Source organism: Colias croceus, chromosome 18 (genome assembly GCF_905220415.1).
Source record: "Colias croceus chromosome 18, ilColCroc2.1".
In the NCBI taxonomy this organism is placed as follows: Eukaryota; Metazoa; Arthropoda; class Insecta; order Lepidoptera; family Pieridae; genus Colias; species Colias croceus.
In genome coordinates, this window is record NC_059554.1 from 1412418 (window position 1) to 1440185 (window position 27768).

Consider the following 27768-nt stretch of genomic DNA (forward strand, 5'->3'; position numbering starts at 1 on the left):
CTTGCTTGAAGCATTTAAAAATCGAGTTGTAACTCCACAGAACACGAATTACACAAATCTGACGAATATTATGTTGATAGTGGTAGAGTTTGATGAAATAAATTGAAAATACACCCTACGCTGAAAATATAAATGTTAAACTAGGTAATTATAACAAAAATAAATGATTTTAGAAATCTTATTAATTTTTTTTCTATAGCAATTTTAGTTGCTGGTAAACGTGAAGATTATTTGCCTATTTGGTAACACTGAGCAATGACAATTCAATATTCATTTTGTGTTTTGAGTGCAGTTTTGGTTGTTTTCAAGAAATAAGTAATTTATCCAGTAAACATTAAACTTATTTTATAACAAAAATCTAAATGGCGACTACATTAGAAGATAAATCTATTTGGGACGATGGAGAGGAAGCGCTCAGCGAGGAGGTATTACGAATGCCAACAGATGAAATTATCAGCCGGACTCGATTATTGGACAATGAAATCAAAATCATGAAGAGCGAAGTTATGAGGATTTCACACGAACTGCAGGCACAAAATGACAAAATTAAAGAGAATACAGAGAAGATAAAAGTGAACAAGACTCTGCCATACCTCGTATCAAATGTTATAGAACTTTTGGATGTAGACCCACAAGAGGAGGAAGAGGACGGTGCTGTAGTGGACCTGGATTCACAGAGGAAGGGTAAATGCGCAGTAATCAAGACTTCAACCCGTCAGACATACTTTCTACCAGTCATAGGTTTGGTAGATGCTGATAAATTGAAGCCAGGAGATTTGGTTGGTGTGAACAAAGATTCATACCTGATTTTGGAGACATTGCCAGCTGAATATGACGCGAGAGTGAAGGCTATGGAGGTGGATGAGAGACCAACTGAACAATATTCAGATATTGGAGGGTTGGACAAACAAATTCAAGTTTGTAATGCCTTTTTTTGTTTTGCTTTGAGCATTGTAGTTATACTAATTTCTCTGTTAAAAATGTACTAACATTATTTTTTGTAAATTCATTTTATTTTAAATTATAATCAAATTCTTTCTTTCAGGAACTGATTGAAGCGGTAGTACTCCCAATGACACACAAGGAGAAGTTTGTGAACCTCGGCATCCATCCACCCAAAGGTGTGCTGCTTTACGGACCACCTGGTACCGGCAAGACCCTGCTGGCGAGGGCCTGCGCAGCGCAGACCAAGTCCACCTTCTTGAAGCTGGCCGGTCCACAGTTGGTGCAGATGTTTATTGGTGAGAATTTTATAACTAATTACAACATGTTATGTGTTATTATGAAAAAAGTAGCATTTGTATGACAATAGTAAATAAATTATCACATTCAGAATCAAGGCTAATTTTTTTCTGTGTGATTTATGTTTATATCAGCTACATTTGTTGTGGAGTGAAATTACAACCTTGACACCTAATAAGGTCACAAATCAAGACATATTTATGTAGGCTGAGTTTCAAGGAAACTAAACAAAATGAGCGCTCACTTCTCACTGTTATACGCCACACAATATTTTTACGAATATGTGATATCTAATTTGTATACAATATAGATTGAGCTAAACATCTATTATTATCCGCTAACAATATTATTTACAATCTCAGGTGACGGTGCAAAACTTGTCCGCGACGCCTTCGCCCTCGCTAAGGAAAAGGCTCCCGCTATCATCTTCATTGACGAGTTAGATGCCATTGGTACCAAGAGATTTGACTCGGAAAAGGCTGGTGACCGTGAAGTGCAGAGGACCATGTTGGAGTTGCTGAATCAGCTTGATGGGTTCAGTTCAACTGCTGATATTAAGGTATTATAGATTTTATATAATTATAGATAATGGCTTACTTATTTAACTTGGAAATGAAATAAAATTCATATTTACAGTGTCAATTTTAAAAACAAAACATACAATGTTAAACTCATAAAGAGTTTGAACAAATAAATAAAATTATACACAATAACAAAATTTGACTTCTTGCATTATTATAATTAATAACTCAGGCCCCGGAATCGCAGACACAATAGAAAATCCATTGTGTCGTGGACCGATCGGTCCGCTCGGGGCTCGAATGCCACTGTGTTTCATTAGATCAAAAAAATTTCCCTGTGCTGTTTATTGTATTTATCGATTAAGGGATGTATTTAAAATGTAAGAGTAGAACACCCACGTGTCAATTTCTTGTACTTTAAAAAAAAAAAATGGCAAACTTTAGGTGAATTTTTCATGAAAAATATTGAAATGTATTCTGAAATCGTAACTGTCTAAGATATTTATTTTAAATAAATATAGTGTTATAAAGCATCTTTGGGCGCATATTATCCAGTTTTTATTTTTGGAAAACTACCTCCGAATACCGAGAAATATATTTTTTTCAGATTTTCGTTTTCATTTTTTTTCTTCCTAAAAACGCAAAAGTGCGGCTTGTCACTAGCATAGAATTATTGCTCGTAATAAGGCCTATCACTCATAAAAAAACCACGCCGCACTAGTGCGGTTTTTAGAAGAAATCCAATTTCTAAACATAGTGTAAGGGTTGTCAATAAATTTTACCATCATTCTTTTTATTTTGTGTTGTACTATATTTTTTACCATATTACAATAAATGAGATATTTAGGCATGAAATCTAATGACCTGCTTGGGAAACCTTTTTTTAATTTTTTAAATTTAAATAAATAAATAAATAATATAATAATATATTTATAATTAATATATAAATTTGGGCTTGCGATATGATAAGTATGTAAGTTATATCTCTTTTTATTACTTGTATATCCACACTTAGAAAAAAAAACTTGTTTGACCTTTTTGCGACAACCCTATGTTGTGTTTTTTGACCTTTTTGAAAATGGCGTATTATTCCCAAAAACCGCAATAGTGCGGCGTGGTTTTTTTATGAGTGATAGGCCTTATTACGAGAGAAATAAGTCTATATTTATTTAAAATAAATATCTTAGACAGTTACGATTTCAGAATACATTTCAATATTTTTCATGAAAAATTCACCTAAAGTTTGCCATTTTTTTTTTTAAAAGTATAAGAAATTGACACGTGGGTGTTCTACTCTTACATTTTAAATACATCCCTTGATCGATAAATACAATAAACAGCACAGGGAAATTTTTTTGATCTAATGAAACACATTATGGAATTAACGTGGAATGGGTTAAATCTTCCTTACAGAATCTATACATAAAATCTATCACGGCAACAAAATCTATAACGGCAGAAGTATATTAATTTCACTTTATATAATTTTCTCTAACATGTCCATTATAAGGCCAAGAAGTTAAGATATTTTTTTTTATTTTCAGGTTATCGCTGCTACAAACAGAGTAGACATTTTGGATCCCGCCCTGCTGCGGTCTGGTCGTCTTGACAGAAAGATTGAGTTCCCACATCCCAATGAAGAGGCCAGAGCGAGAATCATGCAAATTCACTCACGGTATGTTGCTTTCAAATTAAACTACATGCAAGTATACACCTCTTAAATATGTTATTAATTGGTAGAAGAATATGAGCTTGCTTTATATTTAATACTTACTCGCAAATTTATTTAAAATGTTACTATATTATGTATTTCGAAAATTGATGCTTCCCTCTATATTTTACTAGCTGCTCCGCGCGGTTTCACCCCCGTGGCTCCACTCCTGTTTGTCGCAGCGTGATGATACATAGCCTATAACCTTCCTCGATAAATGGGCTGTCTAACAGCGAAAGAATTTTTCAAATCGGACCAGTAGTTCCCGAGATTAGCGCGTTCAAATAAACAAACTCTTCAGCTTTATAATATTAGTATAGATATTATCATATTTGTAATTTTTACATTGCTTTTAATAATAAGACAACTGAAACCATATCTTAATATATTGAAGTATTTATATTAATGGTTGACGTAAATTGCACAAACTAAAAAAGATTGTAATGTTTTGATCATAAATTTCAGTAAAATGAATGTATCACCCGATGTAAACTTCGAAGAGTTATCTCGTTCCACGGATGACTTCAACGGAGCCCAGTGCAAGGCAGTGTGCGTAGAAGCCGGTATGATTGCGCTCCGTCGTTCTGCCACTGCAGTCACTCATGAGGACTTCATGGACGCCATCCTGGAAGTACAGGCCAAGAAGAAGGCCAATCTCAGCTATTATGCTTAGGTTTTATATTAAAACATGTAACAGTTAAATAAATATCAATAATACTATATTTTGTTCTTATTGTATCCCTAACCAAGGAAAGATTGGTAAGATAAATCTCGTACCAAACAAAATCATCAACAAAGTTGTTGGTTTCACGACTTTGAAATTCGTCACCATTATTCAGACAAGGTTCTGGAATATTATAATTATGGTAAATTCTTAATTCAATCACACATTTCTTGTGAGTACCATAAAAAAATTATTTCTTATATACCTACCCGCTAATCTATAAGCGCGCTCCATCTCAGCTTACCATCAGACGAGATCGTGGTCAAGCGCTTCCCTATCATATAATAAAAAAAAAGTTTAATCAAAATCGGTCCAGTAATTTTTGTGTGAACCAGAACAAAGGCTTTTATAACCTAGGTATATCTTAGGCAATCTTATAGCCTAAGGGTGTATTCAGAAAGAAAGCTTGAAACTTATAAGCGCTTATCGGCGCTTGTCAATGCTGGTTTTGACAAGCTTGTCAATGCTGGTTTTGACAAGCTGGTTTGAGCATTGACAAGCGCCGATAAGCGCTTATAAGTTTCAAGCTTTCTTTCTGAATACGCCCTAAGCTTATAGCATTAATTATTATTAAAGCAACTAGACCTATATTATAGATCATCAAGAGTCATCATTTTTACATCATAAAGTTTAAACAAAGCGTAGATCTTACAAATAAAACCTTAACATTACTGCTAGTGAAGTCTTCAATGCCTTTTTTATTCTCAATGAATTGTTAGGTATTTTATATTTAATTTTTATTATTTTCATATTTTTAAAATATGTAGACTATCCTTTAAAATTTTCATGCATAAGTAGCCTTAATTATAAAAAAACAGCTGTGAGCTCAAGCTGATTGTCCTGTCAAAAAAATTGCGTTCATTATTTCATCAAAGTTACAGCTGATTAAATTTAATTAAAATTTATTTGTGCAAACCTCTTTATTCAATCATCAGGCCATTTTGAATATCAATAACTGAACAAGAAAATATAATTTGTTTCATTAGTAAATTGTTTAAAAATTATTAAAACTCAATATAGCGTTTGATCGCATCCATAAAATTTCTCGACGCGCGTGTGCTAAATTTGAAAGATGAAATTGTGATGGATCTATCAAAATTTTAGTTGATATATTTTTGTAAAAAATAGTGATAATAAACCAAAAAAAATCAGAAATGTAAAATCGTTAGTGTATATTTTATGTTGGCCCGCTTATCACCGGCCGAGAAAATTTGCCAGTAAACGTAAGTAACCTATGTAAAATTTTATATTTGACAAGATTATTGTTTAAACATCTGATTTACCGCATAACGATATTGATTTTTGAATGTTCAATAGTATGCGGCGAAATGCTTTTAATATAAAACCGTAGCTAATAAGACTCGCTTGATATAATTAAATCTACTCAAATAAAGTTTAGTTTTTTCGTTAAAATTATTTGAGATCGTATTTTGTTTATGTTTAATTATATATTTATAGCGGGTATATAGAAAATTTATACTATATTTGAATGTATTATGGATATGTATTTATGTATTTTATTTGTCTCTCAAAAGTCCACCATGGATCCAGAAGACGAAATCGAGCTACAATATAAGGTACCTGATGATTTTCCCAAAATACACACAAAATGCAACAGCAACCGTCCACACACCAGGTTATTTTTAAAGAGAAATAATTTTCGATTTTACTCATCACTTGAATTGAATTCCAAAGGGTTTGTTATACACTGAGGAATTTTTTATCCAAATTATTAGAAAACTGAAAAAAAACATTGATTCTCTTTCTTCTTATATTGTATAGCTTTGGGATTCAAACCCATTTATTTTACTTTTCTCACCCTTACCTCCAAGTTACATTATGACTGCAGAAGGCACGCTAATTTTAACTATTATAGATGTCCACTACTTTGAATATCAAAATCTTCCACTCTATATCATTGACTTATAAAGCTTATCATCTGCCAATATTTAAAAAAATACAGATTAAAACATCAAGTATTAGAATTCAATTATTTACAAATTATCTAGTGAAGCTTAGAATCCAATGTTAAGCCAGTCTTCGCTGCTTCAAACTGAGAAGTAAACTTCTCCAAGACAAGATATTATACCTACTAGTGTGTATTGAACTCTGAAATAGTTGTGTAGTTCTGTATCATAAACAAAATTTTTATCTACATACTTCCTTTGCTTCTTGCTGGTTTGACCTGTCAAAATAGAATAATAAAGATTCCGATTACATAGTTCGCATAAAAGTATAAATCTTATTAGATTCTGTTTAGCCCTTTATGTGTATTACACTGCTCACATGAACAAGCGGAAAAATAAAAAAGGCAAACATTTTTACTGCTCACAAATCTTCAACCTTTTATCACACTTTAATTAGCTTGTTGAATATTTATAGGTTTGTATTTAACTCCTTCAGACTCGATTTTGTACCTACCACTTGAAACGGATTTATTTTCATTATAGGAACTGCTACTCCCTTTACCTATTTTTTTTTTGTCATGACCTCTTTTTCCCAGTAAGTTTGCGCCATGAATTGAACTGACTGGCAAATTCATATTATGATTTATGATCGCAATAACCGGCCATGGTTAATTATGGCATTAATTGCACCACCAGAGATCAAACTCGCGACTTTAACCAACGTGACGTCATATTACTCATAACACCTTACACCATTCAACATAACTTCAGTCATCATCAGGGGGGGGACACTTAGAACAAACTGACATTTATTAAAGAAAGCCACGCGATCTATACTTTGGCGAGTAAAAACTTATTTAAATAAGTTTATATTAAATCCCCAAAAGATGGCATCGCACTTTCCGAAGTTTTTGCAAAGTGAATAAAGATATTTAAATAAATGGAAATTATTCTTTAAACATTGTTTTATTTTAATAGATCGAATGCATGTCTTACTTTTTTTCAAATTCCAATAAATAATTTTGCGATTTCAATCGCTTCATATGGTATCAAATTAATAAACTTGCAACATCTTCTGAAAGCTTCTCAGTGTGGTCCTATATGAAATCAATGCAGTAAAATAAGGCAAATGAAAACCTTTCTTTATTCAAAGTTTAAATGAATTAGAACAATAATCTCAGATTTTTAATTCAGTACCTATCTTATCTAGAACTATAATTATTCAGGAAAATATTTTACATAAAAAAATAGTGCGTCTAACTAAATAAAATACTGAAAACGTCTTATTTAATTTACATGAAAAGTGTTAAATATGATTTATTAATTGGTAACATTGACTAACTTTTTTTTTGTAATTTGTATTTGATAATTCTGTCATAAAATGGCGGCGACTATACGTGAACGGTGAAGTTTATTTACGTTAAAATTACTTAATTAGTTCATTTTGTTGATAATCGTGTGAAGTTTATAGTTCTCGTGAAAGTGTGGTGAAAGTGCGTTGAATCGAGCCCTACGTTCAGGCTTTCAAAACGTTTTACTGAAAATTATGTGCACGGACAGTTTTGTTTTAGATAAGTACTTAAAAATATGTAATATTACAATATGTGAAAGCTTTTAAAAAATAAAGAACTAATTTCTTTTATTGTCGTTTTCTTCATTATCCTTAGTAAGTACTTCAATTTGTTTTAAGAAATTTGACTGAATTATACCTATTTAGCACTTCGAAATATCTCATTTTTAAAGACTCCGTATTTATATTCATATAATGAAACTAATATAAATACTAATTATATAAGCTAATTATCTTGTAATTATTACAACTGAAAAGTTTTTTTTTTAAATCACCTAAATCTTTAAAAACCATCCATTTTGTAATCATTTAGATCTTTGTCTTATTTCTAAAATGTTGAAAATAAATGATAATAAATCAGTTGTAGGTATTCTCTGAAACAATATCGCTCTCCTATTTCAATAACGACGCAAATATAATATGTGAGCATTTATTCCAGGCACATATTATTTTTGCCTGAAATGATTATTCAAATTAAATTGCGTCGTTATTTATAGAAGAGTAGTGATAAAAAAAATATACCTACTACCTATGTATATTAACGTATATATGTATGTAGGTATATGGAATTAGTTCTAACCCCAAAATCCAGAGGGCTCATTGTCGCCAGTCAAAGTCAAATAGGTTGGCCTTCATATGCTTCAAGAGGGCTCTCTATGCCCTATTATACATTATACTCTTTGGTCATCATGTACGTGCGTTAGAGTGCGGTCGTGCGTGCGTGGATTTATTACGAGCGGAAGGCAATAATAAATTGTTTTGTGTTATGTGAATGTTAGCGATAAATTGTAACAATGGGAAAGGTGTTTTTGTGAGTATTTTTAATAATTATTATAGACTTGAGGAATTAATTGTAAATTTTTAAAAGAATATTTATTTTTACGTGTATGAGATCGAGATTGTAGGTTTTTTTATTAAAAAATATATTTGAATTTCGAAAAACCTTCTAGAATTTACGCTAGTAAGTACATAAGAATTAAAATATAATAATATGTAAGTATGAGGATTAAAAAAAATATTTTACGAGTATTATACTTTTGTAATAAAGTTGAAAGCTTGATTTCCCCCCAAAAAAAAAGTTTAAAAGCTTTTAATAAAAATCAGCTGTTATGAAATTAAAAATTTTGTAAATATTTAAAATGTAAAATAAAGATATCCTTATTTTATCTTATATCCTATTAATACGACAACTTGTACCTGTCCAGATACATTTTACAAGTACTAAATGCCTATAATCAATCTCTTAGTTTCCTCAAACAAACTTCAATCAGGCTTGCAGTATTATCGGAACTTGCATCCAGTTTTCCAAACGCGATTTTACACGCATGTTACATTGATAGGCGAAGCGAGCGCGGAAAATTGGTTGCTATTTAAACTCTAATAGACTTTTTTGCAAATTTTTAATTAAAAAGAAAAAAATAGCAATGACTATAAATTATAAAATATTTCATAATTTATTGAGTGAAATCTTAATTTTAAAAGGCTACTTATAGTTAATTTAAGAAATTCCTGAAAAACTGTCCGAAAGTCTTTCCATGATTATACCTATTGTATTTGACAACAGATGTACATGTTGCGATTTTTTTTTATCTTTTTAGACTTGCCTATGCGTGCAGTTTTACATTCTTAAAACAACGGAGCTCTTCAATTCTCTCTCAATTCTTTTAAAATGTTTGGACATCAATATCTATAATCTACATAGGTTTCAACCGATTGATTGACTTATTGATTGAATTAATCGCTACCGCTCTTGTTTCCGCTCCGCTACTCTCTGTTCGTAAATGGGAGAATTAGGGTCGAACCCCTCACGCTATCGATACGTCGATAGTCGTATCCAGGGTTACGCTTAGATGCTATTTTTTATTAGCTTCTGTTAGGGTGAATAGGATTTTTTAATTAGTGTAGCAAAAATGAAATCAATCTAGATTAAAATATAAGGATGCGCTTGCATAAGAAATAGTTGAATTAATTAATCAACTGTTTATGTCAAATCTAATAAAATGTTACGTTTAAAAATATAAATTTGCAAACACAAATTTGCGCCTACTTGTGCAAAAATATATGACATAGGTGATAGTATAGTGGCATTGGGGCCAATCTCGATGAGGAATAGCCAGTATAGTGGGCTATTCCTCATCGAGATTGGCCCCAATGCCAAATAATATAATTAAAGTTAAACATGAAATTACTTCGCCAGGCCCCAAAAAAATTCAGGTGATTATTTTCGTGAGCAAAATTCGCGTACAAAGTCGCGGGTAGCAACTAGTCACTAGTCTAATAAACATTCAAATATTACACACGAAATTAACATTCGCAAGGACCGGAACGGCTCGGACCTTACGGATAATTTTATTCGTATTTTTACCGTAGGTAGGTATAATCTTGATAATTCGAGCATAAATTACTTTAGAAAGTTTCTTACATAAAAGTTAGCATTTAAACTTTTTTTCTTGGTCTTTTACAACAGCATTTAACGGATTTAAATGATACTTTCACGTTTCAGTTTTAATGGTTAAGTTAGCTGTAAACTAGTACGTAAAACTGGAGTGTATCTTTTTTGTTTTAATTTTTCTCTCACAAAGCTCGTAAAATCTAAAAAAAATGTGTGCGTGTACTAGTGTACACACGTAAGAAGTGAAACTTCTTTATGACCTTATTTTTTCAAAAAATAATTTACTTTATGCAACTTTACAGAAATACGTCGAATCACGCGTGGTAGGGATAAGAAAAAGATGGCGCGTAACGGAAAAATGTCACGCGTAACGAAAAAATGTTACACAAAATTTTTTTCGAACCCCGATAATTCACTTCACTTCAATAAAAACTAAAATAAGTTTAAATTTAAATAAAAAATTATGTGTTCATTAAATAAATTACAACAAACATATTTATAGTATGTATTTGTTTGAAAATGAAAAAAAAAAATGAAAAATATTTATTTAGACCCACATTATAAGAAGATTACATAAATGAGACACGACAATCGCCTAAACTAGGTACTAGACCTGTGCTATAGGCGATCGACGCTTTCCACTCCATAAGACACAGTGCCATTATAACGTGAGTAAAAGAGAGTTTGTGTGTGTGTGTGAGTGAGTGTGTGTGGGTGAGTGTGTGTATTTGAGTGTGAGTGTGTTTGTGTGTGTAAGTGTAATAGTGTGTACGAGGTTGCGTGCATAATATAGTAATAGATAAGTTTCACATACCTAATACATTTGATTTTTAAGAAATTTAAATTAATACAAATTATGTTTGGTTAAATCATTCGTCTCATTCATTAGAATCCTGTTAAATGTAAACAGAATAATATCTAAAAATAACAACATGATCTGAAGTTTATTCTGGGAATCGATGGTTATTGGGTATCTCAGCAATAATAATTATTTACTATTTTGTAAATAATTATGAAACGCTTTCTAAATACAGCTTGCTGTAAGAATACTTATTCTACATTTATTTTGACTGAATCCTATAACAAGAGGGCCGGTATCGATTGTTAAAAAATTATTAGAAAGTCTCAATCTACCATAAAATGTAATGATAAAAATGATAAATGATATGAAATAAGTATATTCTGTACTGCACGAAGGGAGAAAACCTTCTGCTTTAAAATGCGTTTATTTAGATTGCACTGTTGTTAATTAGGGAGGTTCCCAATTCGGAGCGTATTTTTAAACACAAGTCGCAACTGAGGGATGTAAGTTTAACATCTGTGTCTGGCTCCCAAAGAGTTGAACAGATTTTAATGCGGGTTTGTCATGAAGGCATCGACATTTTCGTTTTGAAAATAATCAGCAAGTTTCAAATTGGTCAAAATTTTACAATGGTATTCGTATGGTACGTATTCCGTGTAATTAAAATAATTAAATATTGATTTTATTAAACACTAGCTGTGTCCCGCGGTCTTACCCGCATTCCTCCGCTCCTGTTGGTCTTAGCGTGATGATAAATAGCCTATAGCCTTCCCCGATAAATGAGGTATCTATCACCGAAATTTTTCAAATCGGACCAGTAGTTTCTTAGATTAGCGAGTTCAAACAAACAAACTCTTTAACTTTAGCTATACCTACGTCTATAATTGCACAAACAATCTTAATCGATTTAAAAGAGTGTCTATTAATATTTAAGCCCATGGATAAGTTACTTAAATATCATATAATGAGTAATACATACGAAAATACAGAAATCTCGCTACAGTCGATTGATGAGTCGGCAGTGAATATCTTGGTGATGATAAATCCACCAATCGCATATTTGCATGCAGAGCAACTTATAAATAAACATTAATTATAACGTGGGTATTATTCGCTTGTTTGCTTTACGTGAGGGTATTTTGAGATTAAGTACCTACGTTGATTTTATGACTATGTTAAGTGATAAAACAGATGTATATAAACACTTGCTATATTACTCGTAGTACATATTCTAATTGTCTCTATTTAATTTTACGAATTATAAATTACACACATACTAGTAAAGTACTTGAAACTTTTGTAAAGCTCCGTAAATTGTAAATTTCTAGTTAGTAGTAGCTCCTTTTGTTTAAATATTGGAATCTTTCCTAATTATACTTAGGTACTTGTTATCTTGACGCATTTCTTCTGAAATAACCTCTTTATATTACTTTTTTAATCAGTCACATCTGTTCAGTGTAACATCAGCTTTACACAATTTATAAGCAATCGGCAAAACTTTGTTGGCGTGACATCCTTCCGCCAATTTGGATTTACGGCATATTGTCGAGTGTAGAATGTTGGAGCGCTTGACTCATCACTTTAATTTAAGTTAACCCTAATGTACTTACTTGCTAAGTTCCTTTCCTTTTGAAAGTTTTAAACTCTTTTAGACATGGGATCATCAATGCTTCGCTATTGATGTAGCTACGTATTATCTCTTACGATGTCCATATAAGAATAAGTATATTGTGAATATTTCAAAATATAATATAGGTATGTTTTAGAAATATTTTTTCTGAGCCTAGTAAACTGATTTTGACTCTTTACATACCGGAAAGGGAATTGAAATTCCAACCAAAAGTGATGAAAATAGAATACAAAAGAAAAGTTGTTTCCTGAAATCCGCAGTTCCATAAATATTTCATCCTGGAACCACACAAAGGCTTTTTATTACGATAGGAGCACTCTACCATTCCATTGGAGATGGAAATAAAAATTTTATATTTCTTTATTTACCTGCTAGGATATACAGGATTCCATAAAATAGGCTCAATAAAAGGCTGATTTTTCAATCCTTCGTTGAAACAAAATTGTTTCCTGTGAAATATCAGAAGCCGAAGAACTAACAACACTATTCTGTAAATGTTGCCCCGAGCGGCCCGATCGGACCACGACACAATAGATTTTCTATTGTGTCTGTGATTTTGGGGCCTGAGTTATTAATACTATGTTGGACGAATAAGTTCTGTCCAAGGATTGAAAAATTGGCACTAATGGTAAGGTCTTAGACGTCAATATTTCATGAAATGTTAAGGCATTGACAAAACAGTCCTAAGAAAACGTCCGTAATTCGAGATATGTTTAAAAACATTGTGCATACATTACTGGCTAATGTATCTCAGTAATTCGCGATAGTCCAGCGCGTGCTAATGCGCTGTGTACTTGGGATTTATTTTAAAACGTTTCCTTATCACTAACCTACATTGCACGGGGTTTCGTTTTAATGGTTTCGACGAAGATGGGCCTTTACGTAGACTTGGTATAAAGTAATAAAGAGGAAACTTTTTGGTTTAACATTTTCAAATCATATTAATTATCGATAAAGATGTGTTGATTCTTGTTCAGAACCGATTTAAAAAAAGGTGGTATTCATATCTCTATCGCCTAGTAACCTTCTACACTACTACTAGAAAAACATAAGCATGACGAGTCTTAATAAGAAATAAAACTCTACTTAAAATTAATGTTTCCGAGATTGTCCAAAAGAAATAGACTAACGAACTTTTCTATTTTTTACGTTATCTTTCTGTCTACACTGTACACAGTCATAATATGCTTATCTTGAGAACACAAACAAAGAGTAATCTAAACGTTTATTTAAATTCCTAAATGTATGTTTAGAATATTAGGAAACAACATGAAAATAATCTCAAAGCAGACAAATGTTTTAAAATGACAAAGAGTTAGAGGCGAGACGAGAAAAAATTTATTACTGTTAACCTTCGCTTCAACTTGAATGAAAAAACAGCTTTATGTGTCTGGCAATTCTATAAATCTAATAACACGTTTAATTACTCATAGGTACTTATAATTAAAGTTCACCAAATGACCGGTGATGTCTATTATATTCCCGCAGTAATTTCCATTTTTTTTATAGTAATAAAGTGCATTCATCACTAACAACATTTAGGAGTTTAGTATGAAAAAGCAACATAATACGAGATTTTAAAAGTTTATATGTTACTAGGTGTAGGTAGTTCCTAGCCTAATAAAAAAAATTGTACGCAGATACACGCAAACTTTATCTCTAGAATAGAACTGAATGAATCTAGCCCCTTTTTAAACTACTAACACGAAAAAAATATAGAAGTTATTTCATATTCATACCAACTAAATAAAAGTTTTACGGCCGTAATAACAATAATTTTTGACATAACGGTACATGCGCTTGCACTGAATGTGTCATATACGATTTATGCGGGGTACAACACTGGCCATATATGAACACAATCGATCCGCTGATGGCTGACCATATGTGATCTGAATAGCTTCAAGAGGCTTTAATAGCAAGGTCTGGTTAACTATTTTATTAGAACACGGTGAAATGGTCACTTGTAACTTTAGTAGTTATTATCCCAAGCTAGGGATAATAACTACTAAATATTACTAAAGTGTAATCTTTGAATTATTCAAGAATTATCTAATTGTATTCAAGCATAGAGAAAAGAGTAAATGAGCCTCTAGGTATATAATAATACAAACAAACAGTAATACTAAATCTCTGCTGAAGTTTTAGATATCAATTCATTCCGATAATGTATTCGTTATTATTAGTACATAACCATTGTAAATGTCAACCCCTACAACAAACATTCACCGTGGCAATTACATGTGTCCAGTACTTATATATTCATACAACAGCTGTTCGTATTAGTTTCGATCATTTGATAACTTGTCGCCGATCAATACGGTCAAGGGTACATATTTTTCCACCGCGAGACAATTATTAACATGAACACGCTGCAAATGCTTTTAATCACTAAACGCTGATTAAGCATTGTTTAACGCTTAGCTATTAGTGTCCTTGACATGGAACTGATTCGCTTTTTACGGTCTATTTACGTTATATTGTGAAAAAAGATTATAATGCCAATATAACAAAGGTTTAGTTTAATGTGAATAGGTACAGGTACTAGAGGTACATCATTATAATCTTCTTGTTAGTGGAAAGGAGACGTAGAATCATATTAGAATGTTTGCCATTCTAGTATTAGTATATTCACTGATATTTTACCAATCGTCTCTGTTATACTAGTTATGAAAACTTTATGTCATCTTCCAAGCTTCGTCAATAAGGTACTAGAAACTCAAGGAAATAGACGCTTGATGACATTTTTTCACATTCACGTTACCACCTCGGCACCCATAATTTTTTATTTACAATAAATCACGCTTTACCTAATGTTCATTTTTATTCCAGTCCACATGTATCAACAGAAACCACAATTCCGTCTACATCTGGCCTTCAAACCGCAGAAAACGCAGATAGCATGAGAAAGAATGACGAGGCCCCAAGCAACCAGAAAGAGAAGGAAAATGAAGGGTCCATATCCGACTGGGTTTCCGGCGGGCCGGTCGGCTCCAAGGGCGCCGTCCTGATATTCAGATCGTGCGTCCTAGCATCCAGGACACCCTCGATGGAATCGACGACCAAAACAGTAGGCAATAATACGGGGACAACAATTTTATTGAATAAGGCGAAGAACATGGCGAAGAGGCTGGTCGCCGAGCCGCATTCCTTCAGCGTGCGGCCGAAGACGATCATGCATGACGTTATGGAGACGTTCGGGAACCACACCAAGTTTACTGGGCAGGCGTACGTCGTTCGGCACGTCAGTGAGGCGGAGATACCAGAGACGGTGTCGGTGGAAGAGCAGGGCCACGAACACAAGAGGGACATTGAAGACGTGCTCAATGATCTCAGTAAAATTACGCTGAAGAAACATTTGAATATAGAGAACACGACCGCTAATATAAAACCCCCAGAAGAACCTCCGCCAGTTGTTAAAGGTATATACAGGGTGTAATCGTTAAGTGTGCACAAGCGATTATTCCGTAACTATTGCAGATACCAAAAAACTTTAAACTGATATCGAAAGTATTTAACCTAATGAGTAAAATGGCCATAATAAATTTTTAAAAATAAAACGAGAAATATCCAAAAATGTTACATTAAACGCTCCCATACATTTTATTTCCCATACATTTTGTATTCATAGCAGATTTTCGAAGTGATGTCCTCATTGTGCAATACAATGAGGAGCTCTATTTACAGTTTCTAAATGAACTTCCCTTCAAATTTACGAAGTAATTATAGCAGAAAACCAAAAAAAGAAAGAAAAAGCTAAAATCTTTCATATTAAATGTACTAGGTTGATCCAAAACTAGTGACAATTGGGTATTTCCTGTGCACATAAAAATATAAAATAAATGTTTTTTGCTTGCTCATGTATTCACTAAGTAATCACAAAAAAATCATATCAACAGGCCACGTTTCCAATTATTTACATTAATTTGAATGTGAACCGTGCGTGCCAGACTGTTTCCCGACGAAAAGAAGAAACAACGATTCGACATGTAGAGGGTAAAATTCTAAATTTTTAATGATATCAGGATAATTTTTTGTCACGTTTTGTGATCATGGACGTTACCCGAGTTCACCATGTTTATGCTGAAACCAAAAAACAATCAATGTCCTGGATGCGAGCTTCCAAAGTGACGATGAAGAAATTCAAAGTGAAAATCAGTAGGTTAGATTAAAGCGGTAGTTTTTTGAGACGCTGAAGGAATAATTATGGTGGAATATTTTAAAAAGGTAGCCACTTTATTGGGCTCTTACTAAACAGACCAAATTAAAAGATTGCGGTAGGTTAGTAAGGAAAAGAGACATGGCAAACTGTGGACCTGAACGCTGTTTCACCAAGACAACGCACCAGATCACAAAGCGTCAGTTGCGATGGCTGCCATTCAAAAATCGGCATTCCAAATGCTTGAAAACCTACCCTATTTTTTAGATCTAGCTCCTATTTACTTTTATCTCTTTCCTCGGCACAAGAAACACTTTCTTAGCAATAAATTATTTTAAGACGACAGCGAAGTGATGGCCGCGTGGAGGGGTTTTTGTGGATGAAGTCAAAGTTTTTTTTTTTAAGTTTAGGAAAAAAAATATTGAAGTATATTTTCTAGTTAGAAGACTATCTAGAGAACTACATAATTATTATAACTGTAATGACCTTTTTAATATTGATTATCATTACTTTTGGATCAACCCATGTACATGGGATATTCGTATCTCATACTAAATGTATAGGAGGGTTTCAAGTTAATTTTTTAGATATAACTCGTTTTATTTTTAAAAATTTATTATGGCCATTTTACTCATTAGGTTAAATACTTTCGATATCAGCTTAAAGTTTTTTGATATCTGTAATAGTTACGGAATAATCGCCTGTGCACACTTAACGATTACACCCTGTATAGTTCATGTTACCAAAACTACAAAAAGAGCAACGTTAAATGATCACTTATTATCCCACTATAATATAGATAAAATAAAGTTAATATGTGCTTCTTTTTAGAGATTAAAGAAGAAAAGAAGGGTAAAAAGAACAAAGGGAAAAGTAAAAAGAATAAAATACAAAGGACGATATCGCCCGGCAACGACAGCGACGACTCTGAACATTCTCTAGTCAAAGTTGATAGTGTTAAGGTGCGTAAACACTCATTATACTTAGCTTTTCTATACAAATGTGCATCAAACGTTGCAGAAATTCCAATTATGTCACTTTAAATAAAATCGATGCTAAATAACTTCAATAACGTACTCAAATGATATTTTTTTGCCAATTTTTTATACTGTTATCACATATTTTAGATGTGACACTTCTTTAGAAGCATTCAGAGTAAAATATCTAGGTCGCATCATCATACAGTTACGTCATGGAGTAAAGTGACGATTTTGGTACATTTTTCTTCGTTTCCAGGTATTAGAAAGCTGTCACATGCCGGCCTGGATACTCCGGCTCACGTACAAGCTAGTGAACACGGAGACAAAGCTCCTCCACCGCTTGCTGCAAGCGCACGGGCTTCAAGAGGCCTGCTCCGAGTCGAAGGACTTCAACCTTCTGTGGGCGGGGCTGCATCCGAAGCCCGATGTGCTGAGGTCCCTGTCTCCGTATCAACGGGTTAATCACTTTCCGAGGTAGGGAGATATAATTAAAGAAAAAGTATATTGGTGAATAAAACTTTTTAGACAAACTTTTTCTGAGGGTAGTTTTAAGTACCTGTGTGCCTAGTGCGAGTTTTCATCGAGTACGAAACGTTACTATCGCGTCTGCGTCACAGCGAAATTTGTATGGGGAATCAAAGCTTCCCCATACGTCCGCTAGGGGCGCTGTTCGATTTCCCATACTAATTCGGCTGTGACGCAAACGCGATAGTAACGTTTCGTACTCGATGAAAACTCGCACTAGGCACACTGGTATATCCTATTACCAGGAAAATCGATTGAAAATTGATTCAATAACTAATTATTATCAGCTGAATTATGTACCATTCATAGTTAACATACTTCTACTTGTTACTTCTACATATTTCATAGTAAACTTACAATGATGCTAATTTTTCGTTTATCTTCCTGAAATTTGTGTACAATTTAATACGTTTTAACCATTCACCAAGTTTAAACTACTCTTATTTTTACGACCACTCCCACAATCCAAAACTACCCACAGATCATACGAACTCACGCGCAAGGACAAACTGTTCAAGAACATAGAGAAGATGCAGTACTTCCGCGGTCTCAAGCACTTCGACTTCATCCCCACCACGTTCCTGATGCCCGGCGAGTACAAGGAACTATGTACCACGCATTATCGTACCAAGGGGCCGTGGATTGTGAAACCGGCCGCTTCTAGCAGAGGCCGCGGGATTTATATTGTCAACACGGTGAGTATGTGGTTGGGATAGGTGATGATGTCTTCTCTATAGAAGCGGACTGAAACACTTCAAAATGGCTAATACAAATAACTATGGGAGGTTGGAAATAGAAACCATGAAAACATCGTTTTTTTTTTAATCCGACAAAATTATGTTTATAAAATGGCAAATACTCATAATGAAGTTTCAAAAAATTTAAAAAAATATTGTACTAAAATTCTGCAACAATGTCTGGTGGACAGCAAAAAAAATAAAAAAAAACGAACAAAAAGTGTAAATTTTTTGTAATCATCGTCGTCGTCATCTATGTTGAAAATACATTGTTTTCGTTATTGTTTTTATAATACACTGCAAATGCATAAATTGGTAACTGTTCCTTTTTTTTTTAATAATACTTCATATTTATTTCGTCTTTTCAGCCAGAACAAATACCAAAAGGCGAGAACGTAGTAGTAGCTAAATACATAGACAAGCCGCTCCTCATTGGCGGACACAAGTGCGATCTGCGCTTGTACGTGTGCGTGACGTCAATAGACCCTTTACTGATATATTTGTATGAAGAAGGACTGGTTAGATTTGCTACTGTGAAGTATGATAAAACGAACAAGAACTTGTGGAACCCGTGCATGCATCTGTGTAATTACAGCATAAATAAATACCACACAGATTATATCAAGTGAGTTGGTTCTCCTTTCTTTACTTTTTATTCGTTGTTATTGTTTTTTTTTTAAATATAAATAAGGATCCTAAAATAAAAACTATTAGTATTGTATAACTGAAAAAAACAAGAGCAACATCAAAATTTATCCAGAATTAAAAATGTCTGTTGATAAACTTTGAAATTTACTTGCTTGCTTTAAAGTTCACTGAAATTTTAACAATTAAAATTGATTAAAACGTGCCCTTGCTAAAAATTATATTGATTAGAGATTATGTAAGAATTTTTATTTACTTTTTTTCCACCTACCCACATTTATCTGGAAATGATAATCAAAAATACCGCCAAATAAATTAATGTATAGATTAACGCCTCCATTACTGGTTTAACAATTGTCTCTTTTTGTCTTGTTTTTATACAACTTTTTTTACTGTAAGCAAGTTATTTCAAACAATTTATGAAATAGATGTATTATTGTAATCTTAATAATTTAATCATCAAACAATATGTAATTCTACATAATATTATGTAATTATCAGATGTGACGACCCGAACGCCGGTAACATCGGGCACAAATGGACGCTCTCAGCACTATTACGTCACTTGCGTAAACAGGGACGTAACACAGCGGCTCTGATGGCGGCCATTGAAGACCTAGTTGTCAAGTCGATATTGTCCTCAGCGCAGACTATAACGGCGGCTGCGAGGGTGTTTGTGCCTAATTTGTTTAATTGCTTCGGTAAGTATGTAGTACAGGGGTGGTAGTATTAATAAAAAATGTCGTAGTCAATTAATGTTAATGCCATTTCAAAATTTTTAGTTATTTTGTATCAAGACTACATCTGTGACTGTTGGTTAAAATGGATTTTCCTAAATTGTATATCTACATATACGTTATGTGTATTATTTTTATTTACAGAGCTATTTGGCTATGACATACTGGTGGACGATATGTTGAAACCGTGGCTATTGGAAATCAATTTATCTCCTAGGTAAGTTAAGTTTTCTATTTTACCCAAAATCAGATATAACAGACACTACCATAATTTACAATCACTCCTAACTTATATTTGAAAATAAAAAAAAATATGTATTTTCACACTTGTTAGAATCTTCTGGATAGTCAGGGTAGGTAATTGTGAACAGGGGTGATTGTAAACAAATAACAAGATTATTTTTCTATTATCAGTCAGTCACGTTTGAAAAACCGAAACGGATCTGTGAAATGAAATATAACAGTTCTTTTTTCCAATCACCGCTGTTCATAATTACCCTCATTGACCCTATCAATAACTTAGTCTTAAACTAGCTATTAATAATAAAATCTCTTTCTAGCTTAGCGTGCGAGAGTCCTCTAGACGCTCGTGTGAAATCAGCTCTATTAGCGGACACGCTCACGCTAGTGGGTCTGCCCGCCGTGCCCATGTCGCGGGCTGATACCGCGCCGCAGTCGCTCAAGATGCGGATCGGAGCGGTGAGTGTACATGTACACGTACATAATATGTACACGTACACGTAAACATGTACACAATACATACATACAAGCATGCAACGCTCGCAGACACGCTCACAAGGACGTAGAATCCGTGACGCGTTGACGTGCACGCGATAATACGTACACGCATGTACCTAGTACGTACTTCCACTCACACATACGCACATGCATACGTATAAAAATTATGTCGTAGAAGGAACAAACGAAATTGTGTTACAAGAAATACGCATGAAATTGAATACTTTCCAATAAGAATGTAAATTAAACATTACGTTCTCAACAGTGCCGGCGCGTGCATTCAGCGGAGAACGTCAACGTGCGTGGCAAGAATCCTACCACTCAGGGGCAAGCGGGGCAGACCCAGGGGCAGACTCTGGGCAATTCTCTAACGGGTGAAGAGCTGCGAATCGTGCGCGCGGTGCGGGCGCAGTACGCGCGCCGCGGTGGCTTCGTGCGCATCTTCCCCAGCCAGAACTCGTGGCAGAAGTACTCGCAGTACCTGGGTGAGGCATGGGCAGGGTGTGGGCAAATTTTTTAACATGAAAAATTAGCTTAATAAAAACAACAATATTTTCTTTTCTACTATAACAAATTAAGTACTATTTGATTTTGAGTTTCACATAAATCTTACGCAGATATTCACGTGCACGGATATTTATTGAAGTGAAACTTCTTTATCGGGGTTGGAAAAAATTCAGTGTAACATTTTTCCGTTACGCGCCATCTTTTTCTTATTCCTACCACGCGTGATTCGACGTATTTCTGTAAAGTTGCATATACAAAATTATTTTTTGAAAAATACGGTCATAAATAAGTTTCACTTCTTACGTGTGTACACTAGTACACGCACACATTTTTTTTTTAATTTTTTCTTGTTTTTAACCCGCTGTCTGAAGCAACATTATTATTTGCATCCCGCACTAAACTCTTCTCTTTTAATCCCCCATTTTAATATTCTGGTCTATTTATAATTACAACAAGCTGTATTTAATTTTGTCCATGATTATTCTGACAGGTTTTCATCGCCCAATTATAATTTTCTGGTCTATTCATAACCCACAGACCCCGTATCGGGCATCCCGGTGTGCTCCACGTCACTGAACAACAACGTGCCGTACACGGTGGTGCAGCACAACTACAACCTGCTGGTGCACTCGCACGTGTTGCCGCACTTCCAGCACGCGGCCGCCGCTACTAGCCTCACTGATACACCGCAGAGGTGAGCTTTGGTGGAATTGCGGGTAGTTCACTAAAGTATGAATTGACAAAATTTCATTTTTTATGGTCTTGACCAAGAAAGAAACTAAAATATTTCTTTGTTTTGGTATTGTGACCACAGATAATAACTTTATTTTATTTTTTATCGCATATTTATTGAAATGAACAATGACTTATTGATGTGTTCTCATCTCGTCCTTAGGTTAAAGCGCTACGAAGCAGCGTGCATAGCGGGCGCAGCGCCAGCCGTCCAGATCTCAACACCAGCGGACACTACTACACCGCCACGGGATGCGAGACGCGCTAAAGAACTAATTAAACGACAGATCAACGATGGAATGAAGCTCACGTTAGTGCTATTTGAATTTAGAATGCGATATAGAGAGAAGATTGAAAAGTACTGGCTGATTAAAAAAATTCGGATGTGGTTTGAATTTCGAATGTGGAATGTGAAAAATAATGCTGACTGTTAAAAACGTTTAGGAGAATCGATTTTTAATTTTCTAATGTTGTTTGAATTTTGAATGTTTAGATTTGTTTCATTTTGAAATTTCAAATTCCGAACAGCAATTGTTTTAAATTCGAATGTCAGTTATAACTGGCCTTTTTGAAAGTTTTTTTTTAATTTGCACAGCATGGGTGAAGGCAGGCGCGCGTTCGGGCTGTACCTCACGCACGTGCTGAAGCGCATCTCGTCGCCTAGCAACGAGCTGGGCGCGCAGCACGCGGCGCTCGTGCTGCGCTTCCTGCGGCGCGCGTCCGCCTCGCTGCGCATGCCGTACAATGTAAAGGTGACGTGTGTGTGTGTGTGTGTGTGTGTGTGTGTGCGCACCCGTCGCCTAGCAACGAGCTGGGGCCGTATTATGACCTCTTATTTTCAGTCAGTGTACGCCGTGAATTGAACTGACTGGCAAATTCATATTATTATCGCAATAACCAGCCATCGTTAATTATGGTGTTATAGTATAAATTTACCAGTCAGTTCAATTTACGGCGTAAACTGACTGGGAATAATGGGTCATAATACGGCCCCTGGGAGCGCAGCTGCCGAGATTTATAGAGCTTAGCATGAATTATAATTGAAGCGCTTGCGCAAGCGCTACACAATATGAAACTAATTGCATGTACAGTGACATGTGCAACAAGTGGTATGGGATTTAAAGGTGTATGTGTAAACAAAACAAGAATTTTTTTTTGCAAAGTAAAATTCATTATGTAAAAATATAATTCGTAGTTTTGATTGGCTAGCTAACTTTTATGCAAAACTACTAACTTTAGTTATACATGATCATTTATTTCGTTTAAGTAGACTTGTACGGAATAGTGTATTTTATTTTTGTAAACAATTAAATGAAATAGTATATTATTTTTATTTTTAATTTTACATGCTAGCATTAGATAATATTTCTGTACTGAGCCAATAAACTAGTTACATTTGAAAATATAATATAATTTAACATAAGTTTCACAATCTAAGAAGTATTACAGATAGAGGACTTCTTTTGCATATCCGATCCTTTCTCGCGCTCTATCCATACGCGAGCGAGCGTTCGAACGCAACGCTCTACCGCACGTTGTGCATTTAATTCTCCCGTGTGCTGAAAGTAACACTCTACCGCACGTCGAGCGTTACGTTCTACCGCACGTCGAGCGTTACGTTCTACCGCATGTCGAGCGTGACGTTCTACCGCACGTCGAGCGTAACGCTCTACTGCACGTCGTGCGTTAATTTCTCTCGTGTGCCGGGCATAATGCTTTACCGCACGTTGAGCGTAACGTTCTACCGCACGTTGTGCGTTACACTCTACCATGTGCCGGGCGTAATGCTTTACCGCGCCGCCAGGGCCCGTCCGCGAAGATGTGCGACAAGGACCGGTGCGCTATCATCGCGAAGCAGCTCAACGACTTCCTCTACATGTACTACAGAGAGACGGATCTGTACACGGACAGCGCGGATCGAGACGGATGCGTCTCGAATATACATTTTGCGCACTTTTTGTACGCGGCCAGGTGGGTGTTTTTACTTCTACCTTCATTTATTCACAGATTTTTTTTTCCATTTTAACATTTCCCGTTGGCAAAGTATAAAAAAAATTTTTTTTTTTTAGTTTTTAGTTAATTTTTTCATATTTTTACATGATCACTAATACAATTTCGCTATATTGTACAGTTTTTACATCATGTCGTACATTACCACAATAAAACGTGCATTTTTCGTAAATTTTGCGCACTTCTATCACGTTAAGTTTTCACAACATACCTCGAGTGCGTAATCCGTGTGGTGTTGCAGCGAGGCGGACCTGGAGGACGTGTTGCTGCAGGTGCTGCGCTCGGAGCGCTGGGTGGCGACGTTCCTCGGCGACACGCGCAGCGCGCTGTGCGTCGACGCGCCGCCCGCCGCCCTCGCGCGCTGCTCCCGCCACACGCTGCTGCGGCACCTCGCCGCGCTGGCGCCGCTCCACTGCCGCAAGTACAGGTACCGCTCTGCGTGCACGCGCCGCCCGCCGCCCTCGCGCGCTGCTCCCGCCACACGCTGCTGCGGCACCTCGCCGCGCTGGCGCCGCTCCACTGCCGCAAGTACAGGTACCGCTCTGCGTGCACGCGCCGCCCGCCGCCCTCGCGCGCTGCTCCCGCCACACGCTGCTGCGGCACCTCGCCGCGCTGGCGCCGCTCCACTGCCGCAAGTACAGGTACCGCTCTGCGTGCACGCGCCGCCCGCCGCCCTCGCGCGCTGCTCCCGCCACACGCTGCTGCGGCACCTCGCCGCGCTGGCGCCGCTCCACTGCCGCAAGTACAGGTACCGCTCTGCGTGCACGCGCCGCCCGCCGCCCTCGCGCGCTGCTCCCGCCACACGCTGCTGCGGCACCTCGCCGCGCTGGCGCCGCTCCACTGCCGCAAGTACAGGTACCGCTCTGCGTGCACGCGCCGCCCGCCGCCCTCGCGCGCTGCTCCCGCCACACGCTGCTGCGGCACCTCGCCGCGCTGGCGCCGCTCCACTGCCGCAAGTACAGGTACCGCTCTGCGTGCACGCGCCGCCCGCCGCCCTCGCGCGCTGCTCCCGCCACACGCTGCTGCGGCACCTCGCCGCGCTGGCGCCGCTCCACTGCCGCAAGTACAGGTACCGCTCTGCGTGCACGCGCCGCCCGCCGCCCTCGCGCGCTGCTCCCGCCACACGCTGCTGCGGCACCTCGCCGCGCTGGCGCCGCTCCACTGCCGCAAGTACAGGTACCGCTCTGCGTGCACGCGCCGCCCGCCGCCCTCGCGCGCTGCTCCCGCCACACGCTGCTGCGGCACCTCGCCGCGCTGGCGCCGCTCCACTGCCGCAAGTACAGGTACCGCTCTGCGTGCACGCGCCGCCCGCCGCCCTCGCGCGCTGCTCCCGCCACACGCTGCTGCGGCACCTCGCCGCGCTGGCGCCGCTCCACTGCCGCAAGTACAGGTACCGCTCTGCGTGCACGCGCCGCCCGCCGCCCTCGCGCGCTGCTCCCGCCACACGCTGCTGCGGCACCTCGCCGCGCTGGCGCCGCTCCACTGCCGCAAGTACAGGTACCGCTCTGCGTGCACGCGCCGCCCGCCGCCCTCGCGCGCTGCTCCCGCCACACGCTGCTGCGGCACCTCGCCGCGCTGGCGCCGCTCCACTGCCGCAAGTACAGGTACCGCTCTGCGTGCACGCGCCGCCCGCCGCCCTCGCGCGCTGCTCCCGCCACACGCTGCTGCGGCACCTCGCCGCGCTGGCGCCGCTCCACTGCCGCAAGTACAGGTACCGCTCTGCGTGCACGCGCCGCCCGCCGCCCTCGCGCGCTGCTCCCGCCACACGCTGCTGCGGCACCTCGCCGCGCTGGCGCCGCTCCACTGCCGCAAGTACAGGTACCGCTCTGCGTGCACGCGCCGCCCGCCGCCCTCGCGCGCTGCTCCCGCCACACGCTGCTGCGGCACCTCGCCGCGCTGGCGCCGCTCCACTGCCGCAAGTACAGGTACCGCTCTGCGTGCACGCGCCGCCCGCCGCCCTCGCGCGCTGCTCCCGCCACACGCTGCTGCGGCACCTCGCCGCGCTGGCGCCGCTCCACTGCCGCAAGTACAGGTACCGCTCTGCGTGCACGCGCCGCCCGCCGCCCTCGCGCGCTGCTCCCGCCACACGCTGCTGCGGCACCTCGCCGCGCTGGCGCCGCTCCACTGCCGCAAGTACAGGTACCGCTCTGCGTGCACGCGCCGCCCGCCGCCCTCGCGCGCTGCTCCCGCCACACGCTGCTGCGGCACCTCGCCGCGCTGGCGCCGCTCCACTGCCGCAAGTACAGGTACCGCTCTGCGTGCACGCGCCGCCCGCCGCCCTCGCGCGCTGCTCCCGCCACACGCTGCTGCGGCACCTCGCCGCGCTGGCGCCGCTCCACTGCCGCAAGTACAGGTACCGCTCTGCGTGCACGCGCCGCCCGCCGCCCTCGCGCGCTGCTCCCGCCACACGCTGCTGCGGCACCTCGCCGCGCTGGCGCCGCTCCACTGCCGCAAGTACAGGTACCGCTCACAGTGTACAACTTATATACTGTTACTGTACTGGCTGTTGAGCTGACATTGGTATTTGTCTACCAATGTCAGCTCAACAGCCGCGAGTGTCGGGAAAAAAAATCATAAATTAACACCAACACACGCACACGCCCGGAACGATGACACGCGAGACGTTCATTGAATGAATGAAACGAGGTATCAAGTTGAACTTTTACACAACTTTTGTAAAAATCCTTATGCAAGTCCATCCAAGATCACGGGTCCTATTAAAACTGACGGAAAATAATTCTTCAATTATTATTATTTGTATTTGTCTCCCGTATAACCATACAATCATAAGCCACAATATCCAATAACTTTCATTTTCAATTCCAGGCCCACACCAGACATGAGCCAATCAGAATCAAGCGCAGCAGCAGAGTCAGAAAGCCCCCCACCTCCCCCCTACACGACATCCGATATTGTACTAAAGGACTCCCTCAAGGAGGAGAAACCGCATAACGTCGCTATCAAATATGCGAAATCATAGACCATAGACAACATATGTTTGTCTATAGAACAGTCTACCCGAACAGACCATAGACAAGATTTAATGGTCTATAGAGCAGTGTTGCTATATTCAAAAATATGGGGGTGGATAAAAATATAGTTGACAATGTGGAGCCATGATTGCTTATAACAAACAGATTTGGGGTGCAATTATTTGGTAGCTGTTTAAAAATACCCAGTACATTTTAATTGATTTAAAAATATATATTTTATAGCTGATAGTTTCGTACAATGAAAAAATTGACATATTCAATCGCTATAATCATGGCTCCACTTTGTGAATTGTATTAAAAAATTAATTATAAAAAAATATCAATGAACAATATTAAAACGCATCATATTGCCCCGATCGGTTATCGGGGCAATATGATGCGTTTTAAATTTTTAACTACCAAAAAAAGAAGTGTTCATCGTAAATAATTAAAAAAAAATCGCAATAATTACATGTAAATGTTCGGTGAAAATAAGTTACCTAAGTTCGGTGTAGCGACTTAACAGA

General features: G+C 37.9%; 2 protein-coding genes across 7 annotated transcripts; both read left to right on the forward strand.

Annotated features, from left to right (window-relative positions):
* Positions 1 to 236: 236 nt before the first annotated feature.
* On the forward strand, positions 237 to 4194 carry LOC123699657 (26S proteasome regulatory subunit 6A-B). Its single transcript, XM_045646660.1, has 5 exons — positions 237 to 917; positions 1046 to 1241; positions 1605 to 1801; positions 3308 to 3438; positions 3940 to 4194. The coding sequence occupies exons 1-5, from the start codon at positions 363 to 365 to the stop codon at positions 4145 to 4147; spliced, it is 1287 nt and encodes a 428-aa protein (XP_045502616.1). The 5' UTR covers positions 237 to 362; the 3' UTR covers positions 4148 to 4194.
* Positions 4195 to 5263: 1069 nt separating this feature from the next.
* LOC123699558 (tubulin polyglutamylase TTLL5) lies at positions 5264 to 27591 on the forward strand. 6 transcript variants are annotated; one of them, XM_045646530.1, is made up of 17 exons: positions 5264 to 5421; positions 5734 to 5834; positions 15332 to 15921; positions 17490 to 17620; positions 17895 to 18112; positions 18645 to 18858; positions 19269 to 19525; positions 20047 to 20246; positions 20427 to 20499; positions 20843 to 20981; positions 21286 to 21505; positions 22065 to 22221; positions 22423 to 22569; positions 22855 to 23011; positions 24064 to 24230; positions 24511 to 24696; positions 27096 to 27591. In XM_045646530.1, the coding sequence occupies exons 2-17, from the start codon at positions 5740 to 5742 to the stop codon at positions 27247 to 27249; spliced, it is 3105 nt and encodes a 1034-aa protein (XP_045502486.1). In that variant the 5' UTR covers positions 5264 to 5421; positions 5734 to 5739; the 3' UTR covers positions 27250 to 27591. The 6 variants fall into 6 exon arrangements, with proteins under 6 accessions (XP_045502486.1, XP_045502488.1, XP_045502487.1 ...); XM_045646532.1 differs by having other exon boundaries at positions 24079 to 24230; XM_045646531.1 differs by having other exon boundaries at positions 22855 to 23005.
* Positions 27592 to 27768: the final 177 nt, after the last annotated feature.

Bases quoted from the DNA above. Each gene is read 5' to 3' on its own strand.
- LOC123699657 (XM_045646660.1), top strand. From the start codon at position 363: ATGGCGACTACATTAGAAGATAAATCTATTTGGGACGATGGAGAGGAA. The intron at 1,242-1,604 runs GTGAGAATTTTA...TTACAATCTCAG, and splicing joins GTTGGTGCAGATGTTTATTG to GTGACGGTGCAAAACTTGTC. The intron at 1,802-3,307 runs GTATTATAGATT...TTTTATTTTCAG, and splicing joins GTTCAACTGCTGATATTAAG to GTTATCGCTGCTACAAACAG.
- LOC123699558 (XM_045646530.1), top strand. From the start codon at position 5,740: ATGGATCCAGAAGACGAAATCGAGCTACAATATAAGGTACCTGATGAT. The intron at 20,982-21,285 runs GTGAGTGTACAT...CGTTCTCAACAG, and splicing joins TCAAGATGCGGATCGGAGCG to TGCCGGCGCGTGCATTCAGC. The intron at 23,012-24,063 runs GTGACGTGTGTG...CCGCGCCGCCAG, and splicing joins GCATGCCGTACAATGTAAAG to GGCCCGTCCGCGAAGATGTG.